This window comes from Phaenicophaeus curvirostris, chromosome 4 (genome assembly GCF_032191515.1).
Source record: "Phaenicophaeus curvirostris isolate KB17595 chromosome 4, BPBGC_Pcur_1.0, whole genome shotgun sequence".
In the NCBI taxonomy this organism is placed as follows: domain Eukaryota; kingdom Metazoa; phylum Chordata; class Aves; order Cuculiformes; family Cuculidae; genus Phaenicophaeus; species Phaenicophaeus curvirostris.
Window position 1 is genome coordinate 75501861 of NC_091395.1, and position 24573 is coordinate 75526433.

Here is a 24573-nt window from a genome sequence, read left to right on the forward strand (position 1 = left end):
TCCAGAACTGGACACAGGACTCCAGGAGTAAAATATTAGTATTTGCACTTAATATTCCCATTTACTGCTTACAAACTGACTGTTAAATCCTGTCTTGTCAAAACTAGGTGTTTTCTGGGGCTCGGGTGCAGAAGTTTTGCCTCATTAGTTAGTACTGATTGAGCAGGGCGTCCATCAACCCGGTGTCCAAAGGGAATTAAGGTGTGAAGAGCTGATTAGTTGTTATGAGGCAGATGTAAGATGTGAGTATTGTTGTTTTGGAGAGTCTGATTTTTTGTCTCCTCCTTTCTTCACGTGCTGGACCACATCAGATGGTCGGGTGAGGCAGCTCAGCTTGCTTACCTTGGCATTAAAGCTGCCTCCTGGGCTCGGCACGCTGTCCCGGCTGACGTTCTGGCAGGTTAGCGAGGCGAGTCGACTCGCTGTGGCTGACACACAGCCTGGCACGGGCGGCTGTGGGAATGCCTGAGATGAGGAGGTGGCAGAGAAGGGAGCTCTCAGTGTAATCATTCAGCTCAGAGGACCCCAAGTAACCCACCGCAGAGATTCTCCCATCTCCATCTGGTTGCCCTGACCGCCTGGCTCTTGCCTTGCGGTAGGCTGAAATGAAAATGTGGAAACCAGATGTGACCTGATGATAGTATCTTGTTTAACTGTCTGTATCCAGATGTTCCCAGCTTGTAGTGCTAATTTCCTCCTACAGTTATCCAAGTGCTGAATCCAAGATGCTCACTGTGTCCTGGAAGAGGAGGCACTCTAACCTGAACGTTAGTCCTGTGATCCATTTCTTTGCTCGATCCTACATCTCTTGCATCCAGGTAGGGCAAGACTGTCCACACCCAAACCATCACACGCATCTAAAAATCTCCCTCTTGTAGTGAAGATTTTTCTTCATTAACTGGCTGAGGGAATTAGAAAGCAAGAGGAATAAGGCTATTTTGAAAGTAGTCCATATTTCATAGAATCATAGAATGGTTTGGGTTGGATGGGACCTTAAAGATCATCCTCCAGTTCCAACCGCCTGCCATGGGCAGAGACACCTCTCAATGGATTTCGGGGTAAATTTCACAAGGGGTTTTCATCGTGTCTTTTTAGAAGACTGTTAATGGCTTTCTCTGAGAGATGCTCACCCCTTGAGACTCCACATACCTGCCTTAAATTCTGTCGACATGTGAGCACGAAAGGACTCGATATGGACTTCTCTAACTCCACAGGAAAGGCAAACTGTTCTGTCAGTCTCTTGCAGGATCTGTGTGACGGGAGACGCTGTAATCAGGCTGCAGCCGTAATTGCGTTTGTAATGTGAAAGACAGAATAAAAGTCTAAAATTCTCATCCTTGGCTGGCTCCTTGGGGACTCAAGGTAGTTAAAAAACCAACAAACCCAACCAACCCAACCATCGCTTTTGACATTCGAAATTGGTCTGGGCAAAACATTAGGAAACAACATACTCTAGAGGACGAGATGATCTAATGCATCTGACTTTAAAGAAACACGCTCCTGTGGAAACTTGTTTCCGTGCCTCTTCCAAAGCACTGGCTGCTGCCCCGATCTCTCCTGCCCCCCTGGTCCCATCTCAGCATCATCAGCAAGTTGCAGTTAAATTTGTGTTTTATTTTCTGCGTGTGCCTGAGTTAGCTCCATCCCTATGTTTCCAGTTCCTTGTCAGAAGAAAGACTTCTGTGATTCTACTGGCAATTTATTGCCTGTTTCTGGAGGAAAACAGCTTGCTTTTAAGTAATTTCCCTGAGATCTTGACTATTCCAGTGCAGTTGAGGCTTCCTGCGCTGGTTGACCTCCTTGGGATGAGGTTCCAGCCACCCACATGCTCTCTCTCCATTTAGCTTTAACAGAGAAGTCTGGAGAACAAATCCATGCTGTAGGATTTTGCCGTCACTGCTTTGTTGTTCCTTAGACACTGCAGTCATGATGAACGATGATCCTGAGCGTAGCAACTGTGATTTACAAACCAAAGCTCTCTGCTGTTTAATGCTGTTGAATTTTGAGGGGTGTGGAGATGGGCTGGAACGAGCTGTAGTGGTGGGATGACCCCAGCACACATGACTGGAGCTCAGTGGCTTGGGCTAGGGATGCTGCTACAATGGCAGATCCTCTCCTAGATCCTTCCTCAAGCCAGATCTGACTGCAGATAAGACCTTTATAGCTCTTCAGTGCAAAGACAGTGGAAGGGATTTGGCATCCCAGGTGGATACAAGCATCTTCAGTTCCATTCCTCTTCCCTTGTGAGACATAAAGAAAATCATAGACTGTCTTTTTTCAGGGTCTGACTCTTGCTGGTTTGTTTGAGAGCGGGTGTCAACGGCCACTCCGGGCCTGCGTGAAGGGATACAGGCAAAACTTCTCTGAATTCTCTGACATGGATCTTCTAGAGCAGGTCCAGAGAAGGCCACCTAGATGATTAGAGGGTTGGAGCACCTCCCATATGAGGCCAGGCTGAGAGAGTTGGGGTTTAGCCTGGAGAAGAGAAGGCTCCAAGGAGACTTCAGAGCCTTCCAGTACCTGAAAGGGGCTACAGGAAAGCTGGGAAGGAGCTCGTGATCAGGAAGTGCAGGGATAGGATGAGAGGGAACGGTTTTAAGCTGATACAGAGGAGATTGAGGTGACGTCTTAGGAAGAAATGTTTTCCTGTGAGGATGGTGAGGCACTGGCAGAGGTTGCCCAGAGAAGTCATGGATACCTCATCCCTGGGAGGATTCAAGGCCAAGCTGGGTGGGACTTTGAGCAACCTGATCCAGCAGGAGGTGTCCCTGCCCATGGCAGGGGATTTGGAACTGGATGATCTTTAAGGTCCTTTCCAATCCAAACCATTCTGTGATTCCATAACTGACTGTAGCCTCCTCGTTGCCTCTGATGGATTTAACCTCCTTGAAGAGTTTCCATTTCTGTAAAATCCACCTCTAACAATGAAACCTCTACGATCTCCAGTAGACTGACTTGGGTTGGTGGTTGGTTGGGTTTTTAACCAGAGTGGACGAGTCAGCCTGTCCTCAGCTGAGCATCAGTAGAGTGAAAGCACCAAGACTGTTGGCACCACTTGACAGGATGTTTTCTCTTGTTCTGGAGGACTGTGCCTGGACTTAGGAACAGCTCTTGCCTCTATCCCTCTGCCTGTTATGAAGCAGTTGTTTCAAATGTGCTTAACTATGGAGAAAGAGGAAAATGTACTCTGCAAGGTTGCTTTACTTTGAAAGTTTTCTGCTCCTTATGCTCTCTGCTGGCTGTCCCTGGATGCCGAGTCTCAAAATTTCTCACAGACTTAAAACCTGAAGAGAAATCGTCTTAAAAAGCAGAAATGGGATACAACCACCTTCTCCCTGTTCCCGTTTACCTGGGGGAGCAGGAATGGTACTGTGCCTATGTAAAGACCTGCCACTTCTCTCAACTCGTATGCATTTTTCGTTACACACTGGCTGAAATCCCTGCCTTATGCTGGCTGCACCTCCTGCTGACCTCTTCTCAGTTCATTTTAAGTCATGGAATGCTTTGTTGGGGTGCCACAGGCACTGGATGTTCTTCTCCCATCTCATAGAATCATAGAATTGTTTGGTTGGAAAAGACCTTTGAGGTCACGAAGTCCAGGCGTATTATCTCCCACATCCTGTCCTTGGCTCTGCCATTGACCAGAGATGCTCCCCTTGCTTTTCTTCCTTGCTTTTTCCCTTTTGTTGAAGCTTTTAGAGCCAGGTTGCATGTTCTCAAGAGTGTCTGGATGTTTCCAGTTGTTGGGACTCAATAGTGAGTGTCTTCTCTGCTCAGTGTTTCCAAAAGGAGGACCCAAAGCATGCAGGGATCAAGACCCTGTCTGAGCCTGAACTTATAGCTCTAACTGATGACCACAGGGAGCTTTACTTAGTCTCTCCACAAATAAGTCTTCATACATCAGCATTTACACTGCAGAACTTCACACAAGTTGATTGCAAAGTCACTTAAAGTGTGACAGAATAAAAAATGTTGGGAGGTTAAGGCTTCAAAGGTAGGTTAGTACCTGTCTACATACCGTGGAGGGCTGGTGACTATGAAGTTAAGACAAGCTCATGCCATGCTCTTATCTTTCCTCCTTGGGATACAGCCTTGGTGTCTCAGGATTATGCTTTGCATACTGGGCACTTATGTTTTTCGTTGTTCATCCCTTCTTCCTACGCGAAGAAGACAAGACGCGCGATTGTGCCATAGAAGAGCAGATGCACTGGGTGCTCGAGGCATGTCTTTGGCTTGTCGGCACGCGGGAGTATCTGCATGGAAACTGGCAGTTGTAGAGCTGGGAACCATCCCGACTGAAGACAAAGCAGATGGGATGTGCAGACTGAACCAGTCTATCTAGTTTATGCTTCATTAATTAGACATGTTATCGGAGTCATCTGTATTTTCTTCTTTCTTCACTTTCAAAACCAGTTCTTCTGCTTCATTCCCCAGGTAGGTATTAATGCAGAGTGCAATTTGTATCTTTAATACTTGCGTGGCAACGCTTGTTTGTCGTGCTCTGTAGTTACGCTGTAGTTACTTTGGGGTGAGAACTTGGTGGACCTTTGTAGGCTGTGGATATCATAGTTTTTGGAGTTGATGGTCCTGTCCTGGTAGAATGTCCTCCCCTCACCACTTGCAGGTGCTTGGAAACACTTCCACATGTGTTAAGCTTGTGGTTCTGCTTGCTGTGAGATGCCTAAAAGCTTAGGTGGATCAGAAAGGTGACTGGATAAACTCATGGAAGGAAAGTACTGAGATCCCTGGGCAGAAACAGTCTGTGATCGAGGCTGGGGAGTGTTCTTGGGAGAACATGGTACATGCTGGTCTTGCTTCCTAGACCTGCTGCTGGTTGCTGCGGAAGGTATGGAATTAAATGCATCTTAGATGTGGTTTGTCGTGCATATTTGGACAGTCTCAGGTTGTGACTATGCACACTAGTCTTTAAGAGCTTACTGAAGGGGAAAGAAACATTTTGGAGGTTAAAGGACTCAACTGGGATCCATGAACAGAGGTTTCCCTAGATTTCCTTTTGGAACTCTGTCCCCCAGCAGGTTAATGATAAAACCATAGACTCATTAAGGCTGGAAAAGACCTCTAAGATCATTCAGTCCAACTTCCAGCCTAACACCACCATGCCTACTAAACCATGTCCCAGAGTGCCATGTCTACATGGGTTTTGAACACCTCCCAGGATGGAGACTCCACCACTTTGCTGGGCAGCCTCTTCCAGCACTTCACCACTCCGCATCCTCAAGGGAGTGCCCGTATCTGTATGCGGAGCATGATGTGAAGTATTAAACCCTTCAAGTGTGATGCAACCACATCTGGTATGGAAAGCGGTGAAACCTCCTGTGCCCCGATATCTGCCTTCCACACATGTGGAAGCTTTACAGCTGCTGCTTGGTGAGGTAAAGGTGGGATCTCCGGCTTCGCTTCCTGCCGAATGCTCTTCCAGGGCAAATAGTCGTTCACTGAGTGACCCACAGCGATGTTTCTCATTAAAACCCTGCCATGTGTGGGGCAGAAAATGTCATCGATGCTCAGGAAGATGCTGAGGTGGATAGGCTCCTCTTGAGGCTGCCCTGAAGAGCTCTGGTTGTAGGCAGGGTGTGTTACTGGAGGCAGGATGGTGTTCCCTGGGCTTGCTTGGCCAGATCAGCCCTTGGAAAACAAGAAGGGAAATGGCTGTTAACGATCGGTTTGTCAGCCGACTTGGGTATTGCACAGATCCCTTCTCCTTCCAAGATGATGACCATGTCCAGGCTCTTCCCTTGCACATAGACACGGCATTTATTGCCCTTGAAGTCCTTTTCCCAGGCGGGGTGTTCCTTTGTGCGTGCACAACATCCACTGCTTTAATCGGATGCTGGTGTCTTATATCAGCAAGTTAATTGGGTCCCTCGGTACAGGGATATTTCCTGCTGCTGCATCCCCTTTCCAAAGCGACGCTTCTGCCTCGGGCACTTCACTGCTGATGAAGATCCGTGATGCTCAGCTATCTGCCGTGCCCAAAGCCAGCGGAGGTTAAATCATAGATAAATCTTTAGGATTGCTTTCAGGCTCAGGGCAGGGGGGGATGCACATACTGAGAGCGCCGCCGGAGTCATTTTAATTGCGGTGTGTTTATCGTGCTCACTGTAAACACAGCAGGAGATAGCTGCTTCTCTGGGACCTGAAAGCCGTGCATCGCCCTGCAACGGCGCATCAATCCTCGGGAGCTGCGGGGCACAGGTATGAGCTGGTAGCATCTCAGACAGTTTGTTTCCAGCTGAGGATAAAACCTTCCTGGGTCATAAAATCATAGAATGGTTTGGGTTGGAAGGGAACTTAAAGCCCATCCAATTCCACTCCCCTGCCATGGGCAGGGACACCTCCCACTAGATAGGTTGCTCCAAGCCCCATCCAACCTGGCCTTGAACACCTCCAGGGATGGGGCAGCCACAACGTCCTAGGGCCTCCCCACCCTCATCATAAAGAATTTCTGCCTAATGTCTAATGTAAATCTTCCCCCTTCCAATTTAAAGCCATTCCCCCTCTGCCTAGCACTCCAGGCCTTTATGAAAAGCCCCTCCCCAGCTTTCTCGTAGCCCCTTCAGGTACTGGAAGGCCACTCTAAGATCTCCTGTAGCCTTCTCTTCTCCAGGCTGAACAACCCCAACTCTCTCAGCCTGGCCTCGTAGGGTCCTGTGCTTCTTCCTCAAGTTGTGTCCATCTGTAATGGTTTTGCAACAAGATTTTGTATTGTGATTCCTCCTCCTGAACGCCAGCAGCCGTGTTGCTAGGGGAGGGCAAAAGAACCTCAGGAATAATAATCTTCACCATCTAATGCTGTAGATGACATTGAGTCACTCCTAAAAGCCTCAAACCAAAACAGATGTTCAGTTTCTGGTGACTGAGTATTAAAGGTACCAGATGAGCAAAGTTTTAACTAAAGTATTTAGTTCATGGTTGGTAACTGAGACAAAGCACGAGCAAACAAGGTGCAGCACAAAAATGAGCTGCTTTTCTGTCCTACAATCGCCTGCATGTTTTCATTAAAACCTTTTTCCTTTTTTTTTTCCTTTTTTTTTTTTTTAAATAGGCCTTTCCGGCTTGACTCATTCTGACTGTAATTGTAACCTTTAGTTCTGGGTGGGAAGGCAATTATTTTGCAAGGCAGGAGACCAGTGGCGGGGTGAGTGGGGTTTTGTTGCTGCCTCTGTCATCAAACTGTGTGACAAGTGCTTTCTCTAGGGGTGTCTTGTGTCTGTGAAGTTGGGGATGATTATCTCGGCAATCAAAAATCAGGAAACTGGACTTAATGGTGCATCTGCTCAGCCTTCCTTTTGAATTCGTGAAGGAGTAGAGAGCTTTGAATAGGAACGTGACTGTCACAGCTGACAAGTTTTGAAGTTCTGAGTCCTTAAATGAAACTAAAATAAGGTCAAAACTGTGATCCCAGGATCCTGGGCTCATTGGGCGGCCAACCCTGGAAGCTCCTTGAGATGCTTCTGGTCTAGAAGTTAGGTTCCCACTCTGTTGATGGTCAGCAAGAAGCCTGCAGCAGTGTCTGGCTGCACAAGGACTGTGTCCCTCCTTGTCCCTCAAATCTGAGCACCCGTGCAAAATAGGACAAAGACATAAAAGGGAAGGAATTGTGTCCTGGTTCCTCTTCTCAGCATTGCACGCAGTGTGAGTGCTTGTGGGCACCTCAAGCCCAATGGGGAACTAATGGGAAAGAGGACCATGGCCAGAACCTCTCTCCTAGGCAGGTCCAGTAATTTCTATGTAATTTCTGGGGCAGTGACTTGCGTATTAGGCTGCTTAGCATCGTAGCATCATCAGGGAAGGATGAAACAAGCTGCAGGCTGGCTAAATATCCCCCTTTGTATGTGGGAATTGCACATGAACTGCTGAGGCCAAGTGGGAGCTGGAACTAGGGCTCCATCTCACTGGTCTTGCAGGGTTGTAGGTCTCTTATTGGCAAATTCCAGATGGTTTTTATTAAGAAAAAGGCTTTTTGGATCTGTTCTGAGGGTGCCTCTCTCTGTAGGCTTGTTCAGGAACCTCAGTGCTGAGCTCTTAATCCTCCATCCCACTTAAGGGAAAAGGGGCAGACGCCAAACCTTGTTGGCGCCTTATTTCACTCAATTCTTGTGTTTAATTGTTCTTGATTGGGCTTTTAAGAGAGTCTGTGCCAAAATCAAGAAGCTAAAAATTAAAGTTATTATTATGGCCATGGATGCAATCAAAGAGGCCATCGAGTTCTCAGTCTGCGTGCAGTGGAGGGAAGGAGCAGGCTGGGTTTGAGCCAGTCTCCTGGGACACACTGTTCTCCAAGAGTTAATTTTGCCCCTGGCTTCTCTGCCTCTGAGTAATCCATGTGTGCTGGAAGTAAATGGCAGTTCCTTGCAGCAAGGTTAGGCTTTGCTGCTGGAGAAAATGATGTGTATTTATCATCCGTACAGCTGATGCTCTCTGTGCCTTTCCTACTTGTTCATCTAAACTCAGCTCTTTGGTGATGATGTGGCTGTATGAGAACAGATTTCATAGTGACCTACCAGAATTTTTCTTTCCTGCTGTTTCCCTGTAATTGCTTTCGCTGCAGTCATCCACCAAGAAGAGCAGATAAATGTGAGACTCTTCAGCTCTTTTGAGCCCAAACTATAAGTATAGATAGAGCAGCTCGTCCTGGAGACATAGCCAGGTGCGTGATGGGTGAGAAAGTCATCAGGAGCGGTCAGTATGGGTTCACCATGGGGAAGTCCTGCTTGGCCAACTAGAGAAACTTCTATGATGAGAGTCTGGTGTGGCAGATGAGGGGAGAGTCGTGGATGTTATCTACCTGGATGTAGAATCATAGAATAATAGCATCATTAAGACTGGAAAAGACCTCTAAGACCACCCAGTCGAACTGTCAGTCCAGCACCACTGTGCCTACTCAATCATGTCCCAAAGCGCCACATCTACACATTTTTTGGATGGAGACCCCACCGCTTCCCTGGGCAGCCTGTTCCAGTGCTTCACCACTCTTTCAGTAAAGACATTTTTCCTTGTATCCAATCTAAACTTCCCCTGGTGCAGCTTGGGGACATATCCTCTCGTCCTTCACTTGTTGCTTGGGAGAAGAGACCAGCACCCACCTCACTGCAACCTCCTTTCAGGGATTTGCAGAGAGCAATGAGGTCTCCCCTCAGCCTCCTCTTCTCCAAACATCCCCAGGCAGCCTGTCTCCCAGAAGATCCTTGTAGAGAAGCTGTCCGTGTATGGACTGGACGAACAGACTGGGTTCCAGACTGACTGAAGGGTCAGGTTGAGGGTGGGGACCAGTGGCATGAAGCCCAGTAGGAGGGTGGTGACCAGCGCTGTACCCCAGGGGTCAATACTGAGCCCAGACCTGTTAAGACCTTTGTTAATGATCTGGATAACGGGGCACAGTGCACCCTTCACAAGATTTGGTGATGACGCCAGACTGGGAGGAGTAGCTGACACTCCAGAGAGTCATGGAGCATCTCTGCTATGAGGACAGGCTGAGAGAGTTGGGGTCGTTCAGCCTGGAGAAGAGAAGGCTCCAAGGAGACCTTAGAGCAGCTTCCAGTGCTGAAAGGGGCTGCAGGAAATCCAGAGAGGGACTTCTTACAAGGACCTGGAGTGACAGGGTGAGGGGGAATGGCTTTAAGTTGGAAGGGGGAAGATTTACATTAGATGTTAGGGTTCTTCACACTGAGAGTGGTGAGGCACTGGCACAGGTTGCCCAGGATGCCCCATCCCTGGAGGTGTTCAAGGCCAGGTTGGATGAGGTTTTGAGCCGCCTGGTCTGGTGGGAGGTGTCCCTGCCCATGGCAGAGGGGTTAGAACTGGATGAACTTTAAGGTCCCTTCCAACCCAAACCATTCTGTGATTCTATGATTGTGCTGACTGTGCGCGGTGCTGTAGAATTGTGAAAAGAATTAATATTTCTAGTTTGGTTTAACTTGTATCTTTATGCTATGTATTTTCTTTTGCTCGCTTCCTCCCCTCACCTTCCCAGATGTCTCCTTGGAGCAAACTTTCAGGACTTTTATTGTTCTGCTTGTTTTCATTCTCCTTCTTGGATAAATGTTGGGTTGGTTTTTTTTCTAAATGTGGTTTACTAGAGCTCTGCAGAAACGCTCTTTCCCTGTTTCATTTTTGATGCATTAGTTGCAAAAGAAAGGCGAGGGAGTCCTAATTCAGATGCATTTCATCCTTTATCTTTTTTTTCTTTTAGAAAACAACTAAAACCACGAATAAATAATGCTAAGTTTTGCTGCCGTCTGTCAAGACAGGATCACGCTGTCTCAGAGTAGCATTTATCTGTTAAGAGGGGAAGGAAAAAAAGCCTCTTAGCGGTAATAACTGATCTCCCACAAATTGTAGTCTGTGTTCCCACCTACCACTAAAACCCAACACAAACAAAGATCCGTGCAAGGACAGGAAGCCTTTTGGGTGGAACGGCCGGTAGATCTTTACTTGCACGACTTTTGGGTTCACCCAAACAGGCAGCCGAGCAGAGCTGCGGTTCGCTTGGGTGGATTTATTATGAGCTCTCGCCGTGCTCTAATTTGACGGTTTTGGCAGCTCTGTGAGTTCTCAAACATCCTCTGCGCGAGTCTCCTGGCCACGCTAGATCCAAACGACCCTGTGGAGGGCGGGAAGGGGCTGGAGCGCGGCAGCACGGTTGAGGTTGAGCTATGCCCTGATGACAACCTCGCCTCCAGGCTCCTTTTTCTTTGGCCTCAAGCCTCTATTTTCATAATCCTGCCCTGATGCCTCACCTTCTGCGTGGATTAGAGTTGTAGGGCACTCCAGTTTGAGCAGATCAGACTGGGAAGTGGGTCTCTGCCATCACCTGAGCTGATGGCATTGGTTGGGGAGGTCGGCTTTGGCTATATCAGAAGCTCTTGCTGGCATCAGGACCCAGTTTTGGGGCTAATTTGGAGGCTGGGAAAAATCAGTCCTTGTCCTCAGCACAGGAAGGATATGGAGCTGTTGGAGTGAGGCCAGAGGAGGCCACAGAGATGATCTGGGGCACCTCCTGTACGAAGACAGGTTGAGAGTTGAGCTTGTTCAGCCTGGAGAAGGGAAGGCTCCAGGGAAACCTTAGACCAGCCTTCCAGTACTTAAAGAGGATGGAGAGGGGCTTTTTATCAGGGAGTGCAGGGACAGGACATGAAGGTTTAAGGTGAAAGAGGGGAGGTTAAGATTAGCAATTAGGAAGTAATGTTTTCCTGTGAAGGTAGTGAGATACCGGCACAAGTTGCCCAGAGAAGCTGTGACTGTCCCATCCCAGGAGGTGTTCAAGGCCAGGTTGGATGGGGCTTTGAGCAACCTGATCCAGTGAGAGGTGTCCCTGCCCATGGCAGGAGTGTTGGAACTGGATGATCTTTAATGTCCCTTCCATCCCAAACCATTCTATGATTCTCTTATGGTGGTGTCGGAAACTATTGAACAGGCTTGGCTCCTGTCACCCATGTGCTGAATAGCTGGATGGTGTCACAAAGCAACCCCATGTCCTCGGTGAGGTCTCACCTGTGCAGTCCTCCTGGCTTTTGTTTTTGTCTTTCTCCATGTGAGTTTACCAAACCATAACAGGAATGTGATATAGCACCAGCTCATTAGGGAAGCTCATCACAGCGATGGGTAATAGTGCAATAAAACCATAACTGCTTAGCTTGAATGTGTTAAAATTACTCATTTAACAAATCATAGTGGAAATAGGACCGTCTAGAATCATAGAATTATAGAATCATAGAGTAGTTTGGGTTGGAAGGGACCTTAAAGATCATCTAGTTCCAACCCTCCTGTGATGGGCAGGGACACCTCCCGCTAGATCAGGTTGCCTAAGGCCCCATCTAGTATCTGTCTAGAAGATACTGAAGTATCTTATCTTCTAGTACCTAGAAGATAAGGAAGTCTTGCATGGGGAGGGAATATTGAGTAATGGATCCACAGCTATTACTGAGTGGGGAGTAAGCCTTCCATTTCGGGGGACAGGACAAGAGGGAATGGCCTCAAGCTCCACCAGGGGAGATTTAGGCTGGACATAGGAAAAAATTCTTCACAGAAAGGGTCATTGGGCACTGGAACAGGCTGCCCAGGGAGGGGGTTGAGTCACCTTCCCTGGAGGTGTTTAAGGCACGGGTGGACAAGGTGCTAAGGGGAATGGTTTAGTGTTTGATAGGAATGGTTGGACTCGATGATCCGGTGGGTCTCTTCCAACCTGGTTATTCTATGATTCTATGATTCTATGATTCTGTGATTTCAGATCTGAGGCTGTGGTTTATCTGCCTGAAGAACTGTTTTTCTCTCCCATGTGCTGGATGGGTTGGTCTGGCAGGAGTCAGCACTTCCCCGAGTAGATGCGGGTGAAGCCCTGGCAATCCTGTGCGTTGTGCAAGTTGTGTGATATGCAGACTGCTTAAGTATTGATCCTGTTTCCACAACTCTTTTAAAATAAAGCTGCTTTCTAAACAGAACTTGTGGATGCTGTGAGGGGATGCCCCATCCCTGGAGGTGTTCAAGGCCAGGATAGACAGGGCTTTGAGCAACCTGATCCAATGGGAGATGTCCCTGCCCATGACATGAGGGGTGGAACTGGATGATTTTTATGGACCCTTTCAACCCAAAGCATTCCATGATTCTGCTCTCATAGTCTCCTGTAGCATTTTATGAAGCTTGCAGGTATTTTTCCCCTGTAACCCGGTCTGCAGGTAAATGATACCTCTCCCAGCTTCCTCCACATATTTTTCGCTTCCTGTGTGTAATATTCCTGTTATAAATGACTGCTTTATTGGATCCTAGAGCTAGATGCCACACACATTTCTATATTTTGTGGAAGTTAAGGTCAGACAGGTTGGTGCATAACCCTGCCCTTCTGGGAGCAAGAAATTGAGATGGAACCAGGGAAAGCATCTGTACCCTGCAGCTAACCCTCTTCTCCCTTCGACTGATCCCCCCTCCCTATAGCTGATCCCCTTTCCCTATAGCTGATCCCCTCTCCCTATAGCTAATCCCTCTTTCCCTATAGCTAATCCCCTTTCCCTATAGCTAATCCCTCTTTCCCTATAGCTGATCCCCCTCTCCCTATAGCTGATCCCCGCCATGGCTGCTCCCCTTTCCCTACAGCTGATCCCCTTTCCCTACAGCTGATCCCCTTTCCCTACAGCTGATCCCCTTTCCCTACAGCTAATCCCCTTTCCCTATAGATGATCCTCCTTTCCCTATAGGTGATCCCCTTTCTTGTCCGCATATGGAGCCGCCATGTGCATCTCCTGCTGTCCCACAGGAGGCCAGGGAAGCGGCCGACAGACGTGCCAAGGATTATTCTGTTTGATCAGGCTTTGAACTGGGCTGCAGATAAAGCCCTTGGTGTTTACGGGGCCATTAAACATTTATTCGCTTCCATCCCAGCGTGTTGGTAGCGCTGTAAATAACAGCGGTGATTGAAGTGAAGAGTGGGGTCAGCATCGCCTTTTGTCCTGATGTTTGTGAATGAAGAAGCCGGTGGTGTAATTTTAAGAGCCTGGTGGGGAGAAGCATCCGCCCGGATGCCTTGGAGAGAAGGGGCAGATGAGCTTGCAAGCCGGAGCTCCTCATTATCAGGAGGAAATGCTGAAATCTTAGGAAGTGGGAGAATTTAAACATCAATGAAAACAAGATTAGAGCCTGAGTGAGGAGTTAATTTATCCCTGCTCTTCCTAACAAAATTCCCTAATGCTCTTGGATGAAAATGGCTTTGGGATCTGGATTTAATCACGTTGAAGGAGGGGTTTTACCTCTGTTCCCCCACTCCAAATACCCCCCAGCTGGCCCCGTGCTCTGCCCTGCTCTCCAAGGCTGTGGAGTTCGCTGATCGGCGTTTCCATCATCAGGCTTTTATTTCTCTTCCACCCCGTCCTTGAGCTTTGACAGGGAGAGGGGAAGCATCGCCGTGGGGCTGCGACGCGGCTCGGGGAGGCTTCACCACAGCACCTGATTGGGTTTTTGAAAGGTGGAATAAGAAGGGATTACTCTCTATTGCTGGGAGGCTGCAGCCTGGTGATTCATCCCGCAGGCAGTCCCTCTGAAGTCAATGGGATTGCGAAGCGTGGAAATCAGGATGGAATTTGGCCTTTTCCTAGAAAAGTGGGGGATATTTGCTTTACTTGCATATAAATTACACCTAATAAGACTCTACAGACGTGACCCATCCTTCTAATCGCACCACTGCTCCCTGCAGTCCCAGAGTTACTCTCGCTCTCCTCTCAGTTGAAATGGTCTTTTATAAAAATCCACTTGCGTGGGAAATATCCGTGGTTGCTGCCGGGCTGCGAAGCGTTGCTGGGAATGACTCAGGCGGGAGCGTGTCCTCATGCGCCTGGGACCTGTGGTGTGAATGGAGAAAGGAGCCGGTCTTGTTTTCACACTCTCATTTGGAGGCTCTGCTGTATTCCTGTGCCATCATTTAAGTGTCATCAGGGTGAGGGATAATTAGAGGGAGCCTGTTTAGCTACAAAGCCGGATCAGGAATCCACATTGCCGTGAGCAAGCTTGGATTATTTGTTGGGGAATGCAAAGTGGTGGAGTGGGGTGTCTAGGGAGCATTGCAACACCACAAGGGAGAAGATGCTCTGCTGCTTCTTCCCTGTGTCTGCAGAACAGACCTCCTTTCTACGAGCACATAAAATAAAATACAAGTCTTATGAGGAGCGGCTGAGGGACCTGGGGTTGTTTGACCTGGAGAAAAGGAGGCTTGAGGGAGACCTCATTGCTCTCTACAACTTCCTGAAAGGAGATTGTAGTGACGTGGGTGCTGGTCTCTTCTCCCAGGTGACAGGCGATAGGACAAGAGGAAATGGCCTCAAGTTGCACCAGTGCAGGTTCAAATTGGTCATTAGGAAAAATTTCTTCACCAAAAGTGTTCTCGGGCCCTGGCAGAGGCTGCCTGGGGAGGTGGTGGAGTCCCCACCCCTGGAGGTGTTTAAAAAATGGGTAGATAAGATGCTCAGGGATCTGGCTTAGGAGTGGACAGGTATGGTTGGGCTTGAGGATCTCAAAGGTCTTTTCCAACCAAGTGATTCTATGATTCTAAATTGACCGTCCCATTTATCCAATGCAAAGATAAAAGCTATCATAGAATCATAGAATCACTAGGTTGGAAAGGATCATTGAGTCCAACCATTCCCATCAATCACTAAACCATGCCCCTCAGCACCTCATCCACCCATCTTTTAAGCCCCTCCAGGGAAGGTGACTCAACCCCCTCCCTGGGCAGCCTCTGCCAGTGCCCACAATGACCCTTTCCGTGAAATTTTTTTTCCTGGTGTCGATGTGTGGAGCAGGGATATTGGTTCTCTCAGTGGAGCTCTGCAGCCTGGCCAGCTCTGGGCAACTGCACTGAGAGGAGCAAACCTGGGAGCTCCCAGATCTGCTGCCGGCTCTGGGTTCTGGAGGAGGTTTTGTGTGCTGTGCACAGAAGCTTAGTCTCTGTATGAATGCTCTAATAAAGCATTATTGGAACTGTATAAAAGCTGGGGAGGGGCTCGTGATCACGGAGTACAGGGATAGGATGAGGGGAAATGGATTTAAGCTGAAAGAGGGGAGATTGAGATGAGATCTTAGGAAGAAATGTTCTCCTGTGCGAGTGGTGAGACCCTGGCACAGGTTGCCTGGAGAAGTTGTGGCTGCCCTGGAGGTGTTCAAGGCCAGGTTGGATGGGACTTTGAGCAACCTGATCCGGTGGGAGGTGTCCCTGCCCATGGCAGGGGGTTGGAATTGGGTGGGCTTTAAGGTCCCTTCCAACACAAACAATTCTAGAATTCTATAAGTATTGTAAGGAATATCAGCTTTTCATGTGCTACAGTTGAGAAGAAAGTTGAGTTTTGCTGAGCTGTTTTAACAGCAGAGGTGGTTTTAGCTCTTTGAGACTTGCCTTGCGTTATGAAAATGCAACTTGTCTGTTTGTGCTGTGCAGCATGGAGAAAGCGAGGCGAGCTGTGGTTGGAAATGAAATCTAAAACTGGACGGAGCACTATGGAAAGGGACTGAGAAACCGAACCTATTTAACTGCGTAATTGAGAAAATCACCAGGTCCCGTTGAGCTGGTGGCCAAGGGAATAATTCACTCGTCTGTCCCCCAACCTGATGTTATTGTTTTCCTCTCCTCCTTACTAACATACCCACCACTCCAGAAGAGCCACCTAGACCCCCCTGCAGATGCTCTAACTGATACATGCCTAATTCTACCTCGGAGCCATTTTTGGAAGCAGAGCATTTGGAAGCAGGTGCCTTTGAAGGCACCTGCCCCTGGGTAAAGCCTCCAGAAGGTCTTAGGTGGTTGAAAGGTTTGTCCCCTTTCCCACTAATGCACAAACCTTGCCTTTCCTAGCAGTGGGACCAGCAGAGCAAGGGAGGGGATTCTGCCCCTCTGCTCTCGTAAGACCCCACCTGGAGTTCCATGTCCAGTTCTAGAGCCCTCAGCACAGGAATCAGACATGGATCTGTTGGAGCGAGTCTAGAGGAGGCCACGAAGATGATGCCAGGGCCGGAGCACCTCCCATGTATGAGGACAGGCTGAGAGAGTTGGGGTTGTTCAGCCTGGAGAAGAGAAGGCTCTGGGGAGACCTTAGAGCACCTTCCAGTACTGAAAGGCGCTCCAGGAAAGCTGGGGAGGGGCTCTTGATCAGCAGGAGCAGTGAAAGGATGAGGGCAAATGGGTTTAAGTTTTGATAGAGAGGAGACTGAGATGAGGTCTTGGGAAGAAATGTTTGCCTGTGAGGGTGCTGAGTCACTGGCCCAGGTTGCCCAGAGAAGTTGTAGCTGCTCCATCCCTGGAGGAGTTCAAGGCCAGGTTGGATGGGGCTTTGAGCAGCTTGATTCAGTGGGAGGTGTCCCTGCCCACGAGGCAGGGAGGTTGGAACTGGATGATCCTTAAGGTTCCTTCCATCCCAAACCATTCTATGATTCTATGAAATAAGCTTGTTTTAAGGCAGCGGTCTAGATTTGGATGTAAAACCTCCCACAACATTCTAGCTTCATGCCAAATAATATATGTTCTTTGCTGTCCTCTCTTTGAAAGACTAGGGGTTTTTTGTTCAGTTTGGTCCTGTTGTGTTAGCAGAATGTGTAGCCTTGGTTACTACCTAAATCACCTGAGCTATGGTCTTCAATTTTCTTCTCCACCCTCTCCATGCCTTCTTCTGGCTGATGTGCTAAGGGACATGGTTTAGTGTTTGATAGGAATGGTTGGACTCGATGGTCCGGTGGGTCTCTTCCAACCTGGTTATTCTGTGATTCTATGATTCTATGATTCTATGATTCTATGATTCTATGTACCTGCAGCTCTGTAATAAACTGATTTTGTGTGGCCACTACATTAGTGGCTGGGACGATCTCAGTTACATGGGACAGACCCAGTCAGCCCTAACAAAATTCAAGCAAAACTGGGGCTGTGAAAAGGCCGTTTGCTTAATAGGACTGATCCGTGTGAGATGAGTTGCTCCTCTTGGTGCAAGCCATTAACTGGGTGTTTCTCTCTTACAGGGCGCATCGAGAATAATCATCAGCCTTAATAAGGATTGATTGTGTACTACCCATCATCGTCCCGGGTTGATATTAGTTGGAAAAGCTTTGGCTGTCGCGCTGAGGAGGTGAAAAAGTTGAATGAGCGCCCCTTTTAAGGTACAGTAGAAACATAATGGAGATGTTTTGGGTGTGAAGGTAGTACTGATGTGGCCTGCTCAGGAGAAAAGCAGCCTTCGGAGGTGCCAAGTGTATGGCTTTCTCATGGATTCACATCCCTCCATCTTACAACATCTACAGTTAGACCTGATGATCTCAAAGTTCTTTCCCAACCTAGCAATTCTGTGATCTACATGGTGGATCCTTCACTTTGTCGTTCCCCAGCTTGATTTTAATGGGTGTGATCTTCTTAGACTGGGGGGTTGCCTTTGTTTTGACACAAACTGTCATGAACATGGTATTTTCTCTTTATTTACTTGAAAGAACCCTTCATTTTTGAAACTTTTAGTGTGTGTTATGAGGCACGAAAAGTTTGGGTGTCAATATTTGCACCATTTTGAGGTGGGCTTTCCTTAAAGCTTTTTTTTCTTGGTGATACAAAGCAGTATCAGATTGAAGTGTAGTGACCTGGTCACAGATGGGTGCGACCTCCTGGCACGGGGGGCTGTTAAAAAGGGGGAAAGAAAAAACATGCAGTCTTTTGGGGGAAAGGAAGCTCATGGAGCAAGAAAGAAGCTCATGAAGTGAGAAAGAAGCTCGTGGAGTAAGAAAGAAGGCTATGGAGTAAGAAAGAACATTACTCAGGAGGTTGGTGAATTAAAAACCAACATCCAGCAGGGAGTTTGTGGGCAGTTCTTGTGGTTGAACTTCTTCCCATGGTCTGACTTGGGGAAAATATTGAGGAATGCTTTAAAAAAAAAAACACATAAAAATCTTACTGTAAGATTTCTTGTTCAATATTTGAAAGGACTTGTTCCAACCAAAATGGGTTTGATGCTAGGATGGTGTTCCTGGAGGAGCAAATTGAGATGCATGGGTGAAACCTGGTGATTTTTATAAATGAGGTCTTATTTAAAGCATTTCTTGTTGCTGTGGCTTTCACAGATTCGCCTCGTCTGCAGATGAAATGTGTCTGTGCGGTCTGATATTTCCTTACAGCTGACCATAGGGTCCCGCCGACACCGCCAGCTTCACAAACCGGGTCATTTTATGGTTTCACATACAAATTCTTTGAACTCTTTGCAAACCTGATGCGACACCTCCGTGCCAAACTCAACCCAGTCATAACTTTTAAGGGTGACTGAACGCTTCCCTTTGAATCTGCTTGATACTTAGCAATGAATTTCACATCTGTTAGCGTGTGTGTTTGTATGCACTTAACTGAATTTCATGTTGTGTTTTGCTGTGTGTATTTTTCAGTCTGCTTGGCTCACTTTCTGGTTTGGGGAAAATTTTCATTTCGTTTTGAGATGATTTACTGAGAAGAGGCCAAGTGTCCTAGAAGAAGAGCTCTGTCTGTGTCGTATGCTTTCAGTTTTAGACCCCTCAGTACAAGAAGAACTTTGAGGGGCTGGAATGTGTCCAGGGGAAGGCAACAAGGCTGGGGAAGGGTCTGAAGCACAGGGGTTAAGAGGAGCAGCTAAGGGAACTGAAGTTGTTTAGTCTAGAGAAGAGAAGTCTGAGTGAAGACCTCGTTGCTCTTTGCAGCTCCCTGAAAGGAGGTTATAGTGAGGTGTTTGCTGGTCTCTTCTCTCAAGTGACAAGTGATAAGACAAGAGGAAATGGCCTCAAATTGCACCAGGGGAGGTTTAGGTTAGATATTAGGATGAATTTCTTTACTGAAGGAGTGGTGAAGCACTGGAACCCAGCGCAGTGGTGGAGTCTCCGTCCCTGGAGGTGTTCAAAAATATGTAGACATGGCACTTTGGGACATGGCTGTTGGCACAGTGGTGTGGGGCTGATGTTTTGACTGGATGTTCTTAGAGGTCTTTTCCAACCTTAATGATTCTGTGATGCTATGAACCTCCATAACTGATCCCATCAAAGGATTCAGTTCAATGAGACTAAAGTCAGAGACGCAGAAGGAATTTATGATGCACATAGTAAATGACAGTAGCCTAAACGCTGTTCAATATTCAAGTTTTGCTTGCCTAAAAGTATTTCTGGAGAAGCAGGAGACTGAGTAGGTTCAAATATCTGCCAAAATAACACAGATCCTGTTGTAATATGGGGAGTATGTAGGACAATACATATATTTGAGAAACCTGATCCAGTGGGAGATGTCCCATGGCAGGGGGATTGGAGCTGGATGAGCTTTAAGGTGCCTTCCAACCCAAGCCTTTCTCTGATTCTATGACAAAGGTACAATGATGAAGCCAGACATGGAGTGGAATAATCCAACAGCGCTTTCCTTCCCAGCAAAATCCTTTCAGAATAAGACAGCAGGGCCCACAGCTAAGCTTGTGGGACTTGTTCTCCTGTTTCAAGTAGTCTGGGCTGGTAGGCAGGATGCAGAGCTGGATGCAGGAATGCCAGAGGTGTCTGTGAGCCTCTTGGCTCTTTGACGTTACTAGAAAGACATTGGGGCTGAGTGATTTTTTCTCTAAAAGTGTGATTATGACATAGCTGATGTCAACTGGAAGGGCTCGAGCACCCTTTTATGCTTTTATGGGTTGTTTGTTAAAATTTTTCATTAAGCATCTCTTAGCAATTCAGGTTACAGGTTGAAAGTGTTCAGATTTGGATTACGTGGGAGAAAATGAACGCATGGAGTCTATACAAAGCTTTCCACTCAGATGTGTTGCTAGATTTCTGGGCTTTGTTTTCACTGGTCACATTCACTTTGTCACAAGTTGCTGACCTCTTTTTGTCACCCATTTCAGCAATGTTGCACTTTTATTCTAGCTCAGACTTAGCATTGGCAGACCAGGAAGCTTTCATTGTAGAACAGAGGTAAGAAGACTTCAAAGTTTAAATCTGAAACCTTGAATATATCTAAAAGGTTCAGCATTTGTAATGGGAAACCTTGGAGTCTTGGATATCCTAGTGCTCCCTGGACCTTTGGAAGCTCTGGATAGAGGTTGCAGCGCTCTCAAATCAAAACATTGCATTATTGGAGGAGAGGAGGGAGGTTGGGAGGTGGAAATAGGTCCACTAGCAAGCACTCCCACCTCTCCCAAGGAGCCTGAGTGCGAATCCTGCCTTTCCCAGCCAGGGATTGTTGCTCTGGCTCATTACTGCCTGAGAGCAGCCCTGTGGAGAAGGACTAGGGGTGCTGATAGATGAGAAGCTCAACATGAGCCGGAAAAGTGAGCTCGTGGCCCAGAAAGCCCACCATGTCCTCGGCTGCATCAAAAGAAACGTGGCCAGCAGGTCGAGGGAGAGGATTCTGCCCCTCTATTCCTCTCCTGTGAGACCTCATCTGGAGTCCTGTGTCCAGTTCTGGAATCCTCAACATAAGGATATGGAGATGTTGGAATGGGTCCAGAGGAGGCCACAAAGATGATCCGAGGGCTGGAGCACCTCCCATACAAGGACAGGCTGAGAGAGCTGGGCTTGTTCAGCCTGGAGAAGAGAAGGCTCCAAGGAGACCTTATAGCGACCTTCCAGTGCCTGAAGGGGCTCCAAGAAAGCTGGGGAGGGGCTGTTTACAGAGGCTTGGAGTGATAGGCCTGGGGGCAGTGGGTGTAAACTAGGGAGGGGCAGATTTAGACTAGACATTAGGAGGAATTTCTTCATGATGAGGAAGAGCCCCCAGCACAGGTTTCCCAGGGAAGCTGTGGCTGCCCCATCCCTGGAGGTGTTGAAGACCAGGTTGGATGGGGCCTTAAAAGAGCAGCCTGATCTAGTGGAGTGTGCCCCTGCCCATGGCAGGGGGGGTTTGGAACTGGATGATCTTTAAGATCCCTTCCAACCCAAACTATTCTATGATTCTGTGATCTCCCAGGGCTTCGCTCTCTGTCCCAGCTCTCCCTACGGGACAGGCCAGTTTCACCACACCGTGGCTGGGCTAGCCCAGGTTCTCCTCACGTGATGATTCTCATGATGCCAACAGGTTTACAGCAAGAGTGGAGGGGAAGTGTCCCTGATGCTGTGCAAATCTTGCAATGCAAAAAAGGGCAGGCTCATCTCCCCGAGCCTCCGGCCGCCAAGCGTGCCTCAGGGTAAGCTTGGGCTTGCGTAAACAGTTGTGTTGAGAGAAATCGAGGGCATTGTTTGAAACCGCTGTGCTGTTCCAGTGCTGCGTTCACAGCAAAGGATGTGGCACAGGGGCAGCTTTGTAGGAAATTCAGCTTTCAGAATCTGCAGCGGCTCCGCTCCCAGCAGCGAGTCGGAAGCTGCGTTTTTGGGAATCTTGCCAAGAGACGTGTCTTAGAAACTCTTCCGCACGTAGTGCGAAGAGCAGGACGGGAGGTCTTGATCTGAACTCTAGATGATAAAACTGCTGAGGTTTTGGCAGGGCTGCGTGTTTGGATGCCTCGTGCTTGGCCTTTCCCGTTTGGGTCTATAGGTGAACCCCTGCCTGGGCTGGCTCAGAACTTCCATCTGACTTCATAGCAAGGTGAATTTTCCACTGAATAGGCAAGGTTTTCTAGAAGTGAAACAACTCTATTTTTTCTCATGGAATCCTCCAACCCTTTTGGCTACACCCAGTCTATTTTTCCTGAATCAAACTAGTGCTGAACCTACCCTGCAGAGTCATTAACTTTTATTCGAGCTGACATGCTTCCATGTGTCCCCTCCCTGATGTGTAGTCTTGCTGCTTATGATACCTCTTGGTCTGAAAGAGAGAACAGCAGTGTAGGTTACCTGTTGTGGCTTGCTGAGCCCCTTGATGTACTAAAAACTACTTTTTTTCTGATAAATCTCATTTTGGGCAGAAGAATCATAGAATCATAGTGTGGTTTGGGTTGGAACGGACCTTAAAGATCATCCAGTTCCAACCCCCCTGCCGTGGGCAGGGATACCTCCCACTAGATCAGGGTGATCAAAGCCCCATCCAGCACCTCCAGGGATGGGGCAGCCACAGCTTCCTTGGGCAACCTGTTCCAGTGTCTCACCACTCTCATGGTGAAGAAATTCTTCCTTGTGTCTAGTCTAAATTGGCCCCTCTCCAGTTTATACACATTGCCCCTTGTCCTATCACTACAAGCCTCTGTGAACAGTCCCTCCCCAAGGGAGGAGAAGGAGGGAAGAAGAGAGGAGGGAGTGAAGATGTAATCTCTGAGTAGTTTGAGCACCAATTTCATGTCATCATAGAATCATAGAATGGTTTGGGTTGCAGGGAATTTAAACCTCATCCAGTTGCAACCCCCCTGCCACAGGCAGGGACGCCTCCCAACTGATGATTTCTTCAGTAGGAATCCATACACATTGTTGCAGTGGAAGTAGCACTGATTATTATTATTTGCCTTTAAATTCCCCCCAATACACTCAGTTCCCCATCACGCAGAGATTTAGAGGCTCACAACGTAGCACAAAACACAGAGGGAGGAGGCAGAACTTGCTTGCTACAGTTCTTGGAAGGCAAGTTCTGTGCTCCCATGTTGGGGTTTATGATCACGCAGGCAGCAGCAGTGCCTGGAGATTTGGTTTCTGCTGCCCCAGCTCCTGTGAGCGAGCTTGAGGAGGATAAATGGAAAATGAGTGGAGCTGAAAATGGCATAGACAATGGATTGAGAGCAGCCCTGAAGAGAAGGACTTGTGGGTGTTATTGGATGAGAAACTCAACACGACTCAGCAGCGTGCGCTCAAAGCCCGGAAAGCCAACTGCATCCTGGGCTGCGTCCAAAGCAGCGTGGCCAGCAGGGTGAGGGAGGGGATTCTGCCCCTCTGCTCCACTCTTGGGAGACCTCACCTGGAGTCCTGTGTCCAGTTCTGGAGTGCTTGGCACAGGAAGGACATGGATCTGTTGGAGCGAGTCCAGAGAAGGCCACAAAGATGATCAGAGGGCTGGAGAACATCCTGTATGAGGCCAGGCTGAGGGTGTTGGGGTTGTTCAGACCGGAGAAGAGAAGGCTCCGGGGAGACCTTAAAGCAGCTTCCAGTGCTGAAAAGGGCTCCAGGAAAGCTGTGGAGGAGCTCCTTATCAAGGAGCGCAGGAATAGGATGAGGGGGAACGTTTTTCAGCTGAAAGAGGGGAGATTTATATGAGATCTTAGGAAGAAATATTTTCCTGTGAGGGTGGGGAGGCCCTGGCCCAGGTTGCCCAGGGAAGCTGTGGCTGCCCCATCCCTGGAGGTGTTCAAGGCCAGGTTGGATGGGGCTTGGAGCCCTGATCCAGTGGGGGGTGTCCCTGCCCACATCAGGGGGTTGGTACTGGATGGGCTTTAAGTTCCCTTCCCACCCAAACCATTCCATGATTCATAGGAATGGTTGGACTCAATGAACCAGTGGCTCTTTTCCAACCTAGTGATTCTATGATTCTGTGATTCTGTGGTTCTATGTGACCTGGAGTGTCAGCCTTTAGTTACCATCTTTTTTTCTGTTCTCCATTGCTTTCTCTGAATCTCATCCTTCCTTTGTTTCAGGAATCTTTATAATTTATGTGGGGAAGGGAAGAAAGTCTCTTCCTTACTGGGAGGGCCAGGTCAGCATCTTGTTTTGAAACCCCTGTGAGAGCAGTTTTTCAGAAAGCATTGGAGGAACTGGAGAGCTGAGCCTGGAGGAGTCAAGCAGAGCTTGAATGCTCCTTTGGTTTGAGCTCATCCCCATCAGCAAGGCACAGCGGGAGCAGAAATCTTTTTATCAGTGACTGTATAGGATAAGAAGGAGAATTTCCCAAAGGTTAGGCTTCCTCTTTATGTTTTGTTCTCTGAGGAGGCCCTGAGAAAAGCAGATACACTGAGAAGTTGGTAACTCCAGACAAGCGCATGCATGCACCAGGGTGCAAACCCACATGTGCCTACATGGAGTGTCTTCCCAGATAGCCTGGAACCTGAGAAAATGGAGATAAAATCAAACGACAATTGAAATTAATTATGTTTTCAAGGCAATTGGAGATTGGTCGAAATCTTGTGGGATTTCTGAGGCTTCCCAGTGCAATTTCAAGCTGCGTGTAGAAAGGGTTTGATTGTTGTGGTCATCAGT

At 48.0% G+C, this 24573-nt stretch overlaps 1 protein-coding gene across 1 annotated transcript in view; it reads left to right on the plus strand.

Moving 5' to 3' along the window:
- PTPRA (protein tyrosine phosphatase receptor type A) overlaps positions 1-24573 on the plus strand; it is a 147138-nt gene that overhangs the window by 16098 nt on the left and 106467 nt on the right. The window contains exon 2 of the mRNA XM_069856630.1: positions 17506-17643. Coding sequence (XP_069712731.1) covers positions 17626-17643 — 18 coding nt within the window. The 5' untranslated portion in view covers positions 17506-17625. The remainder of the gene's footprint in view (positions 1-17505; positions 17644-24573) is intronic.